Here is a 12,528-nt window from a genome sequence, read left to right as displayed (position 1 = left end):
GTTGCAGGTGGATCTATCATGTGATGCAACACCTGTTTCTTTTCATGCTGTAAGATTAAACGAGTCCCAGACAACTTACAGGATCAGTTTTCATTAGTCTCAGAAGATTTCTTGCTTGGGCTGGTAAGTGCCTGGGAAGAAGGACAACTTGTAAGTGAAAGAAACACCCTTATGGAAAGATCAACTTTAACACTCTTCAGTCACCTTAAATCAAGTTGTCAGGTATCAGAAGGGTTGAGTGAGGAGACAGTACAATCCTCATGTTGCCATGATCAAATTACACATTCACAACTTTGTGGAAAGCCAACATCGAATTGAACTTGAATACTGATTTTACTCAGTAATTAATCTGGACCCATAAGTTTAGCTTCTATCACAGTGCTTAGCACGTAAACCAGCTGATAAACCAGACACAGAAACATGTTTGTAAGCAGATGGCCTGTTTAGAACCAGGCTGCTATCAACCTATTCCTTGTGGACTAAACCAACAAGGGAATCCCAAAGTCCCAATATTTAACTGACCTCTTGAGCAATGTTTGTGCATGAACCACAGCTCATCCCCCCCCGCAAAGCTGAAGTGTTTCAGAGTTCACCATGCACACCTCCTGCATTTCCCTAGCCTGAACCTAGACGTTTCACAATTTTCAATTATGTAAAACAGTTCTGTGCACACTACCTTGCCAGGGCAATTAAAAACCAAAAAAACTTTCAAGATCACTCAGACAAGACGACAGCCTCACTGTTTTCCAACAGCCAGGTGAGCACTCTCTCTTTTTTTGTGTATATATGTACACACATATGCAAACTGCCATGAATTTTGAGTTACCTAGGCTGAACACTTCAACCTTGTTTGACTGCTCTGACATGTTGATCCTCAAATATGCCTGGAAAAGAGAATGTGGTTGGAAAGCTTTGGCCTTCCAGGCAGCTCTGTAATATGGTATGAGCTGCATCTCCCTCCAGGCTCTTGTTAGAAACACTTCACTGACTGTCTATCATTTCTGGAAGCATATCAGCTGACATTAATAAGCACGACACTTGTTTTGTATGGCAACCAGAGCTTAGCTCGCCTTTGGAACGCTGTATTTACTGTAGGAACAGGACGTATCTCTCACCATCCCCCTCCAACCAAATACTTATCTAACACTAACATAAGAGTATTTACTGGGGAATGAGCCCTGTCATACCTCTACTTGTGACACAGACACTGTATGCATGTAATAGTTCTGTTGACCGATACCCTTGTGCAATGTCATAACCTACTTATTTATATCCCAAAGCTATCACAAGCCACAAGTGGTCACAATTCCCTTCTGTTCTTACTGTGGAAACCCCTAAGCTAGGACATCGACTTCAATATTGATCCAGGGGAAAACACCACTTATTGAGCTGACAGTCTGCAACACCTTCGCTTTCTCATGCAGTCACTGAAGTGCTGATGCATCCTGAGCCAACGCAGTCAGAAAGATCTAACAACATCTTGAATGAAGCAGTGCCAGCAATCACCCATCCTAGAGCTACAGTTTCCACCAAATTTAGATCTTGATCAACAGAAACAGTTTGCTAATGGGAAATACAGATATGCACAGTTCCTGTCACCTGTTCTCTCAGTCTTAAATTCTTAATCTCCTTCTTTTTTTTTTTTTTTTTTTCTCCACATGAAATCAGAGATCTCAGCCAGGCTTTGCTTCAGCAACATGCTTCAGATCTATCCTTAACTCCAGCATGTACGTAAGCACTTTGGCAATGAATGCAGATAGGCTTAGGAACGTTTTGCTGAATGAGACCTGCATTACTACATTGCCACCAAGTTCACTAAAGAGCTCTTCAAAGCAGCCACTGTTTTCATTTTAAGAAACCCTTACCCCTTGTTTCCAAAAGCTGATAAGGGTACAGAACTACCTGATATCAGAAAGGTCCCAGCACCTCTGGAAAGCAGTTTCCAGATTAGCACCCAAAAGTAAGACAGGCCAGGTAACCAGTCTGAAATACTAGCATTAGCTGGTGGACACTTTTTGCCCTCTGAATCACAGGAAAATGGATTTTTTTGGCTGATGAAGAATAAATGATGGATTGCATCATCATTCCAGGGCCAAATACCTAAAGCAGGAGAAACATTTCCTTATGTTGCAATACATTTCAATATTCAACTAGGATGCATTCATCTTCACAGATGCATAAATAGCCACAATGTGACAGAACAGAACCACAAAAGAAGTATCTCAAAGTTCAGGGATATTAGTGTAGTAGCTTACAGGACTTTACTTTTTCCCACCTTTCTACAGAGAGTTATGAGACAGAGAAATAACAGAAGACTAGCAGAAATCTGGGACAACTGTTGTCTGCATCTCCTTGCTGAACATTTACAAAACATGGTTGCAGAACATAGATAGCTCCTCTTCACCGTGTTTATCCAGTCCAGCTGCTTGCATGGGAAGAGAGAAGACTAGTTGGGATAAATGAGGTAGACAATTTTTCATTAGACTGACATCCATCAACTCATTTCATACAGCTAACAAATAACTATTTAATAATAATGCTTTGGTTGCTACTAATACAAACTGCTTTAAGTCATATTAGTGAGAGTTGCATATCCTGTTTCAAGTCCTCCCAACACTCCAAAAAGCCTGTTTAAGATTTACCTGATACAAAATATAAGTCAGGCACCTATCTCATTCTCTCCTATAACAAGCAAAAGCTGAAACTAACCAGGATATATGCTGCATATAGAAGCTTGTGATAAATTCTCATTAATGGCTGAATCAGAGCCATAATCCTTGCACATGTTTCACTGACATAGGCAGACATATTCAGTCATCACTAGGAACCAAAATCCCTTCTCTCAAGTATGGGGGGCTGTAGGATATATCAGAGCACCTAGCAGACTTTCTGTCAGGAAATCCAAGTATTTACTGAGATTGCTAGTATGAGTCCAAATTTACTCAAGGCCCACAGGGCAGCAATAAAATACCTGACAAATCCTATCAACTTTTGGTTAGATACACCAAACTTAAACACCTCACTTGGCTTCTGAACTGCACGTCCAAGACCTCTTTGGGAAGCAAGAGGAGTGTTTCTTTAAACAAACAAAGAAAGGTCTGGGTAATATCAACTAACAATGTCAAATGCAGGCATGGTCTGCCAGAACCTGTGCCCAAACCATGTCTGAATTCCAGCAGCCATCTGCTTTGTTAATTAAACAGCACTGACTCTTTCAATAAGAAGCCAGGGATTTCTAGGATAAGCAGTATAGCAAAGCCCAACTCATGCAGCCTCCCAGGTGTGACTAAAAGCAAAGAGCCAAATTCAGATGACTGCAAGACATTACAATCCCTAGGTCTGCAATGCACCAAAATCCATATATGACCATCAGGAATTCTTTCTTCGGATTCCAGACTGTGGCTGGTTTTTTTTTTTTCCTCTCTCTTGACCACTGTTGCTTGCTTATTCAGGAGCCTGAGGCCAGAATTAGGGAAGATTTAATCTAGTTTTTCTCCTACTATCTCTTTACCAATTCACTGCACACTCATTTTCTGAAAACATCCATGCTCTCAGAGAATTATTGACAGATAAATAGATAAATTAATAGATGTTGAAGAAGAGTAGAAACAACCACCACCGAACAGTTTCTGCCAGTTTCTTGTTTGTGGATTTCATAACCAGGACTGTTGGCTTCACTTGAAAGTTCAGCTATGAAATAAACCCATACATTTAACAGCTTTTGAGCTAATTTTCAACTCTAACTAGACTGGTTTTGCTTGCTGTTCAGAGCAAGTTGTGACAACACATGAGACAGTTGAAAGGGAATTAGATGAGGCATGCATCACCTGCAAATGCAAAACAAAATGCTACGTACTCAGCCTGTGCTCCAGGAACTGCCTGGTTAAGGAATGCATTTGAATCATTCTCACTCCCAGTGCCAGTTGAATAGCCCATGATGGTAACATTGAACTCTCGAAAGATGTCTGAAAAAGAAAGATGGCAATGAAGGGAAAATGCCTACACCTGCTCCCTGCCTACAGGGACTAGTACACACCAGCACTGCCACAGTTTTGCTCTGACAGCACAGCTGCTTGCAGCCCCCCCTCAACTAGTTGCATCCACCAAGCAGCGGCAAGTGGGATGCCCAGCTGGCAGCAACTCAGACAAAAGTGTGCTTGCTGTGCCATGCACTGTCACCAGTGGATGAGCAGAACTGAGGACTACTGTGTGCAGTTATCTCTCCTGTTGTAGTGGTTAAAGCCTAAAATCCTCAGTCATGTGATGGTGACTTTGTGAAGCGAGTCTGAAGGGGGGGCTTCAGCCCAGCAGGAGTTAATTTTCAGCTAGAGGATCTGGGTCTACTTCACAGCTGTGCAAAATCTCATACTACTGACGAATATGAAGAAAGCCTCAGGTGCATGGTTCTGGTGAAATCCCACCACATTTTCCATTACCTCCATAGTAGTTTCCAAAAGGAAGTTGACAGAGTAATTTGCACCTGATAGTGAAAATGGTCACACTGTAAACTATAAAAGCTACCTTAGTCTCAAAGACTGAATTTACCCACATTTTAATGAAGGCTTTGTCAAATGTAATAGCATCCAGTGAATCAATTAATTGCTTATTTGAATTATATTCTTGTTACATCCTGCTTATAACAACACGCAGAAAGACAGTGTACTGGCCCTCTTCAAATTGGGGTTTATTATTACAGCTGATCCAAACTGACACTGCAATAGCTTTACATTAAAAATAGACTGAGCTATGAGAAGTTGCGTGTTTCAGTGAAGAGAAAGTTAAAATTATTCCCTTCAGGTTACATGTACAAGTAGTCAGCTTTATTTACCAAAAGAGATTTACTCTATGCAAGCATGTCTTTTTGGAAAAAAGCTGTGGTGGAATATTTATTAAAAGCAAATATTAATTGCATCACAAGCATGGACATAGCAACTTAGAAATTCAAATAACACTCACCAAGCAGTTGAGAAGGGAAAGGGAAAAGAAATGAAGGGAATTTCTAGCTCCTTCTCAGCTTCACTGATGAAGCCAACTTTTTATTCATTAGTCCTAGATATTGTTTCTTTGACATGTAGCTCTTGTTAATTACTGTAAAACAGCTTTGAGATACTTAAGAGCTCTCTGTAAACATATCAGAAACATATCAGAAACCATTCCCTCTCTTCAATCAATTAGATCTAGCAAAGCATTTACTTACTAGGTAGAGTTGTCACATTCTCTAATGACTCATCTCCTCCAATACTAAAATGAGAAAGAGAAATACCAGTCACTCATCTCTTAGCTGGACGCAGACAACATGCAAAGTGAAAGCCTACAACACATCATGAGAAAAAGCAAAGGGTGATTAATTTGGTAATTGTCAATCTATCAGATTACACGGAGAGGATAGAAGTGGAAGTGCTATTGGAGAGAATGGCTGAGGTTTCAGTAATAAAGATACTTGTCAGAAGGATTTAATGATCTTGCAGCTGTATGGGGTATAGTCAATCATTACAAAATGGCAGAAAAATGCCTGAGACAGCTACATACTCAGATGGTTGAGCCCTGAAGTACTGCAGATTAGAAGGTCAACTTTGAGGCCAGTTCCAGCCTCATGAAGCCACTCTAAGGCAGCCCCAGCCAGCCAGCCCCTAGGTGACAGGAGAGCCCCTCAGTCTCTCTTCCTGCTTCCTGCATAGGGTTACGTTTCTCTCCAGCTTTTCAACTAGTGAGACACACTGAGGCCACATGCCATCTTATGGAGAATTGTTAGGACAGCACAGAACTGCTTCAGTCAATGTCAACTGAGCTCCATCATCACACCAAAAAAATTTAATCTTTTATGACAGCATGTGGTAAAAGCTCCCCAGTTAAACAAACTGTTTTCCATGGTGTTACAAAACATTCAGAAAGCAAACAGTTATGACTTGTTTGTTCCAGTGATTTTTCTCCAATTTTGTAGATTTCCAACTTGCCGTCTCACCAAAAAAAAAATACAAACTGTCACAAGCAACTAAAGATGAAAGCATGAGAGAAGTCAAAAGGCTAGCTTAAAATCCATTGCTGAAAACATTTTCTGTGGAGCCACCTTTATGATAAATCCTGCATCTTGATACATCTTCACAAGAAATGCTAGCCTGAAAAGCAAGACTTTTTTTTTTTTTTTTTTAATTTTCTGACAGCTGGGAGCTCCAAAACATGTGGAAGAAAATAATATTCTTTACAGGAGAGAATACATATCTCCTCATCACCTTGACTGAAGACTTACCTCCAAGACAGCCCCCGGTATTGAATGTCCAAATCCAGGAGATTATCTGATGCAATTCCTGTACCAGCCTGGACATTATTTTTCATTAACCAAATGAAATTAAAGCACAATTATTAATAAAATAGTCATTCATACATAGTCATGTATTTACTTCTGAATGCATCTCTTCAAAAGCTTTAGAAGGCATCTGGCTTTTCCCCAACCTTCCCCCTGAAGAATGCATTAATACTTTTCATAATTATTTATGAGCATCAAATTTTATATGACACACAAAATACATAGAATAGCTTGGGTTGGAAGGGACCTTTAAAGGTTATCTAGTCCAACCCCCTTGCAATGGGCAGTGACATCTTCGACTGAATCACACTGCTCATAGCCCCGTCCAACCTGGCCTTGAATGTTTCCAGGGATGGGGCATCTACCACCTCTCTGGGCAACCTGTTCTGGTGCTTCAACACCCTGATTGTAAAAAAATTCCATCCTTGTATCTAGTCTAAGTCCATCCTCTTTTAGTTTTAGTTTAAAACCATTACCCTTGTCCTATTGCAATAGGCCCTGCTAAAAAGTTTGTCCCCATCTTTCTTATGAACCCTCTTTAAGCACTGAAAGGCCACAGTCAGGTCTCCTTGGAGCCTTGTCTTCTCCAGCCTGAACAACCCCAGCTCTCTCAGCCTGTCCTCATAAGAGAGGTGCTCCAGCCCTCTGAACGTTTTTGTGGCCCTCCTCTGGACCCGCTCAAACAGGTCCATGTCCTTCTTGTACTGAGGGCTCCAGAGCTGGATGCAGTGCTCTGGGTGGGGTCTCACCAGAGCAGAGTAGAGGGGCAAAATCACCTCCCTCGACCTGCTGGCCATGCTTCTTTTGATGCAGCCCAAAATACAGTTGGTCTCCTGGGTTGCGAGTGTACATTGCCAGCTCACATCCAGCTTTTCATCCACCAGTACCCCCAAGTCCTTCTCTGCAGGGCTGCTCTCAATCCTTCACCCCCCAGCCTGTATTGATTCCAGGGGCTGCCCTGACCCAGGTGCAGGGCCTTGCATTTGGCCTTGCTGATCCTCAAGATGTTCACACAGGCCCACTTCTCAAGCTTGTCCAGGTCCCTCTGGGTGGCATCCCATCCCTCAGGTGTGTCAACCGCACCACTCCTCTTGGTGTCATCTGCAAACTTGCTGAGGGTGCACATGATCCCACTGTCTATGTCATTGATGAATATATTAAACAGCACCAGTCCCAGTACAGACCCCTGAGGGAAACCACTTGTCACCAATCTCCACCTAGACACTGAGCCATTGACCACTACCTTCTGGATGCAACCATCCAACCAGTTCACCCATCAAATCCATATCTCTCCAATTTAGATAGAATGATGTTGTGGGGGACTGTGTCAAAGTCCTCACAGAAGTCCAGATAATGACATCCATAGCTCTTCCCTTGTCCACTGATGTAGTCACTCCACTACAAAAGGCCATTAGGTTGGCCAGGCAGGACTTGCCCTTGGTGAAGCTTTGTGCCTTAGCATAGTTTCTGTGAAGATCTGTTCTGTGATCTTTCCAGGCACAGAAGTGAGCCTGAGAGGTCAGTAGTTCGCAGGGTCTTCCTTTGCACCCTTTTTAAAAATGGGTGCAATATTTCCCTTTTTTCAATCACCAGGGACTTTATGTGATTGCTATGACTTTTCAAGTATCATGGAGAGTGGCTTGGCAACTACATCAGCAGATTCCCTCAGGACTCTGGGATGCATCTTGTCAGGTCCCATAGACTTATTCAGGTTCCTCAGGTGGCCATGAACAAGGCTTTCTTTTTATGGGTCTAGACAAGCTGAGTAACTAATTTACAGTCGCATAACTCAAGAACGATGAAAACATCTCACACACAAACTTTTTGGCTAACTCAACAGGGAAAAAAAAACATATCTCAGAAAGAAGCACTGTAATACCTCTACACTGATTTGAAAAGCATTGTGCTAAATGAAGAGACTTATAGTAGTACTACAACAAGGAGAAAAGTACTCTCTACACTTACCCTGAAGAAGGAGGCAAGCTAGCAACTACATCCTTCCTAAAACACCACCAGAATTTAGAAGCAGAGTGCCTGCCAGCTGTGATACTACAGTTCCATGCTAAATTTGGGTACGGGGTAGTACTTCAGTACAGCACAAGACCAGGCAGACTATTTTCTGCTATTTCAGATTAAACCATAGAATCATAGAATGTTTTGGGTTGGAAGGGACCCCTGAGGTCATCTAGTCCAACCCCCCTGCAGTGAGCAGGGACACCGCTAACTAGATCAGGTTGCTCAGAGCTCCATCCAACCTGACCTTGAATGTTTCCAGGGATGGGGCCTCCACTACCTCTCTAGGCAACCTGTTCCAGTGTTTCACCACCCTCATTGTAAAACGAGTAAAACAGCACCAGTCCCAGTACAGACCCCTGAGGGAAACCACTTGTCACCAATCTCCATCTAGACACTGAGTCATTGACCACTACCTTCTGGATGCAACCATCCAACCAGTTCCTCATCCACCAAACAGCCCACCCATCAAATCCATATCTCTCCAATTATTATGGTAAAAGTATTATGGTAAAAAACCATAATACTACATTTTTCTCCTACATATTAGTTTTATTGAATTAATGGAAGACTCATGTTCAGAATAACTATGCATGGGCCAAGTGCAGCTTTGAGACAGCAACACAGCACTGTGCTTTCTACGAAAGCAGATTTTATTCTCAGTTCCTACAGACTATACTCAGAAGCAGGAACACCTGCAGGGTCCTGTATATTACAATATGGCAACCACAGCTATATACAGAATATCTTTAATTTGTCAATATTGCAGGTTTGCGTTCAAATGCTTCTATTTATTGCAGTAGCCTCCTGTGTGTAGGAGTTTTAGCAACATGCCTGCCAGAGAGTTGTAAAGGCTTCGTGGTTTGTACACACAATGTCTTTGTTGTTAAGGCTCAGATTCAGAGAAATCTATGTTCCAATTAAGTCTTTCTGCCCGGTGTTTCCTTTGAGCTGGCTGTAGAGTTTCACTCCTTGACCAGTATGAAAACATTAGGCAGAAAGATATAATTGGAATATTGGATCTTGAGACATATTCCTTCTAGGCTACCAAAGATAATCATCCTCAGCAAGAACTACATCATGATAAAGAAATTAGCTATGAGTTAAAACAGGCACAATAAAGAGACTGAATATCTTCTGAAATGGATAAAGTCAGAGGGCTCTCACCCCTGTACATCCTTATCTCATTAATGCTAAAATGAATAAAATGCTATTATCCAACATCCCTTAGTCACACTCTGTTCCTGAAAGAACTGAGGCAAAAGAACAGATTCACCAGTCTGTTTCTGTTCAGAAAAAATTTGAAAAAACACAGTAACCTAAGGCTTGTGCTAGGTCCCATTAATTTCAACAGCATCTGATGTCTTTTGTCTCCAATTCAGCAAGCTATTTAAGCACCTCTTTAAAGGATTTGCCTGTGTTTTTGCTTGAGTTCCAAAGCATGTGAATATGTGCGTGGGGGGAACAGAGTGCTGGAGAACTGACACCTTTCTTGTCCTAGCTGCTAGATCTATTAACATCCATGAATGAATGGATCTTTGCTTCTAGGTACAACAGCTATTTCCCCTCTACTGGAGCAGACACATGTTTGTAGTTTTACCACGAGAACAGTAAACCCGCTATCTTCTTACCGTCAAAGAATCCCCAAGGGCTGCTATAATTTTCACATCAGCTGGCTTTAGGGAATGCACTGCAAAAGGAAAGAGATGCAGCTGAACCTGGATAGGAAATAGCTATTTTTTTTTTCACCACTGTATATGTGAAACATGCCCTTGTGCATTCTGATGCTCAGATGTTGGTTTTGTGATACCCAGGTAATAAAACAGGGGCTTTCTCCAGCTCATCTCATATGGTTGTAGCAGCAGCATATGCATGTTATTCAGCATCTCAATGGTTAACATTGCTACCAAAAAGACAGAAGAGCAAGGAGCAAATAACAGTAAATTGCAAACAATATTCAGCACCAAGATGAAGGTAAAACAATGCAGTATTAGACAAAGCAGGTATGGCACATTAAAGCTGTAAGAAGGCAGAGAAGGACTCAGGAGAAGACAATATGAAGTTATTTGAAAAAATGAATACTGCTATGTCCTGGACTAACATGCATGAAGCTGGATTTCCAGTTTCCTTCCCCCAGATTTAGGTAGTATCACTCATAGGCTATGTCAGCACACACATTTGGATTTTATCATGAGGTAACTCCACTGGCAGTGAGTTAAGTGGAGCTACTTAGTCAGAATGTTACCTTGAGTGACAGTATGGCATTTTATCTGTTAAGCAGCTACTGCAAAACATGACATCTTTTCTGACCAGTATTTTTCACAGTCCAGCAGTCATTTCAGCAAAAATAAAAACTCATCTTGAAGGACAGCTGAATGTAATTCAGCCTCTTAACACAAAACAGGCAAGACTACCTGAAGTTGCAGGAGGGGAGGATGGAGATCGGTCCTTGCATGACAGCTGGCTTCCGTAGTTCTAAAGAGAAGAAAGCTGAATACCATTTGGCTAGGAAACACAGTCAGTAGTAACTAGGATGTACCTCGTAGAGGCCAGGTGGATAAACCAAAGTCTGTTTAGCATGCAATTAAGCAGGTAAGTCTTGGTTGCTCAATTCAATAGTCATATTCAGTATTGCTCAGATTAGAGTAGTATCCTGTACTGATAACCGTGCTGTTTTAGCATGTGTTCTTACAGGTGTTTCTAGATGCATTTTGCATAACTCAGGGAATGCTTTCCTGTTCCCTGTCATGCACTCAGCCTCCCAAACCCCTTTGGCCAAAGACTGATTTCACCTGTGGTGCAGAGCATGACTCATCTGGTTACCATACGGGAACAGATGCAGCAGAATAACAGTGGGATGGTGATGTTGACACTTACTTGAGTTTGGTTAGGGTATGTGTAATTACTGTTCTTATATGTCCTCAGGAATGGCTCAGCCTATAAAACAAGGCAATCTGAGTCAATGCAAATCATCAGAAGAATACACAGAGATTTCCATTCCCCAATCTTCAGTTCTTAGATGTCTGTAGATGATTAGCAACTTGATGCAAACTAATCTCAGGGGTTTAAAAAAAAAAAAAAAAAAGGCACTTTTAAAATTCATACAATAACAGTGTAAACCTGGGCACATCCATAACTTACAGAATACACTTGGGACCCTGCTGTGTGTGATCAACAAGAAGTTTTGTGGTCCCTCTGCAAAGTAGTCCCAGTGAACTCTGCAGAGCCTTGCTGACTGGCTCTATCATTGCTTCTGTTTCCCCCACTGAAGCTCTCTCATTCAGCGTGGATACTTGATGGTCTGGACTAGGTATGCCAAACACGCTTCCCTTGTGTTTTGGCCAACCGTGATGTGTGAAGAAGCTTACTCCTAGGATGAGCTTGCCCTCCATCTCATGGGGGAGCGCTCATACTACTACCAGGGCCAGTGGCACAAACTATGCAGGGAAGAGCCAGTCCCTGCTTACAGAGGCAGCACTCCAGGCTCACGCAGACTCCCAGTCACCCCCAGCACCTCTACACAAACACAGATACCCTCGTAACTTACCGCACTTGGACATTTGAGAACAATCTCCGCTTCTATTTGCTGATTATCTGTCTTCTCCCCTAAGGGTTCCAGCTGTGGGAAAAAGGGGGCAGCACAGAAGTAAGTATCAGAAAGCAATGGGTAATGCTGCGCCACCAGCCACTGGAAACCACCTCTGCAGCACAGCAAGACAACTGCAGTGCACTGCACCCGTGCTGGTGGCTGCCTCCACACACTGCTGCTTTGCGTGCTGAAGCAGCTAATTCACACACACCACAAACATGGCCTGATGATCAAGGTGCCAGGCAGGCATCATCTCCCCGAGAGAAGTCCAACACCCCCAGCATTAACATACCCTGAGATTTACTGGTTTGATATGACTGGTTTCAGGTGACCTTTCTTCACATGATCACTCTTTTCCTTTGTAAACACATTTAACAGTCCAGAAGAGAGAGGGCTTTCCCTGGGGTTTTTTTGGCTGTCAAGGGCAGGATGAAGCAGACAAGGAGTGAGCAATACAACCTTTAAAAATCTTACCATGTTGTTCCACAAAGCACGTGCAGCCTGGGAATGAGACTTCTGGCTGAAGTGGAAACAGTCTGGCGCAAAATATGAACTGTCCGGCAACCCTTCCTAGAGTACGAGACGGATGCTGTCACAGAGGCAGTAAATGTGCTGTGCCTTA

The 12,528-nt window shown here is 42.4% G+C and overlaps 1 protein-coding gene across 1 annotated transcript in view; it reads right to left on the bottom strand.

Moving 5' to 3' along the window:
• Positions 1 to 12,528, bottom strand: part of PLB1 (phospholipase B1) — an 84,544-nt gene that overhangs the window by 30,258 nt on the left and 41,758 nt on the right. Inside the window, exons 28-36 of the mRNA XM_009649310.2 lie at positions 12,381 to 12,476; positions 11,865 to 11,936; positions 11,195 to 11,254; positions 10,732 to 10,792; positions 9,949 to 10,007; positions 6,248 to 6,315; positions 5,198 to 5,241; positions 3,857 to 3,965; positions 80 to 131 (exon numbers count right to left, since the gene is read on the bottom strand). Of these exons, the coding sequence (XP_009647605.2) occupies positions 80 to 131; positions 3,857 to 3,965; positions 5,198 to 5,241; positions 6,248 to 6,315; positions 9,949 to 10,007; positions 10,732 to 10,792; positions 11,195 to 11,254; positions 11,865 to 11,936; positions 12,381 to 12,476 (621 nt within the window). The remainder of the gene's footprint in view (positions 1 to 79; positions 132 to 3,856; positions 3,966 to 5,197; positions 5,242 to 6,247; positions 6,316 to 9,948; positions 10,008 to 10,731; positions 10,793 to 11,194; positions 11,255 to 11,864; positions 11,937 to 12,380; positions 12,477 to 12,528) is intronic.

This window comes from Egretta garzetta, unplaced genomic scaffold (genome assembly GCF_000687185.1).
Source record: "Egretta garzetta isolate BGI_Z169 unplaced genomic scaffold, ASM68718v1 scaffold561, whole genome shotgun sequence".
In the NCBI taxonomy this organism is placed as follows: Eukaryota; Metazoa; Chordata; class Aves; order Pelecaniformes; family Ardeidae; genus Egretta; species Egretta garzetta.
Note: the sequence above shows the minus strand (reverse complement) of the source record. Positions and strands in the feature narration are given on the sequence as shown.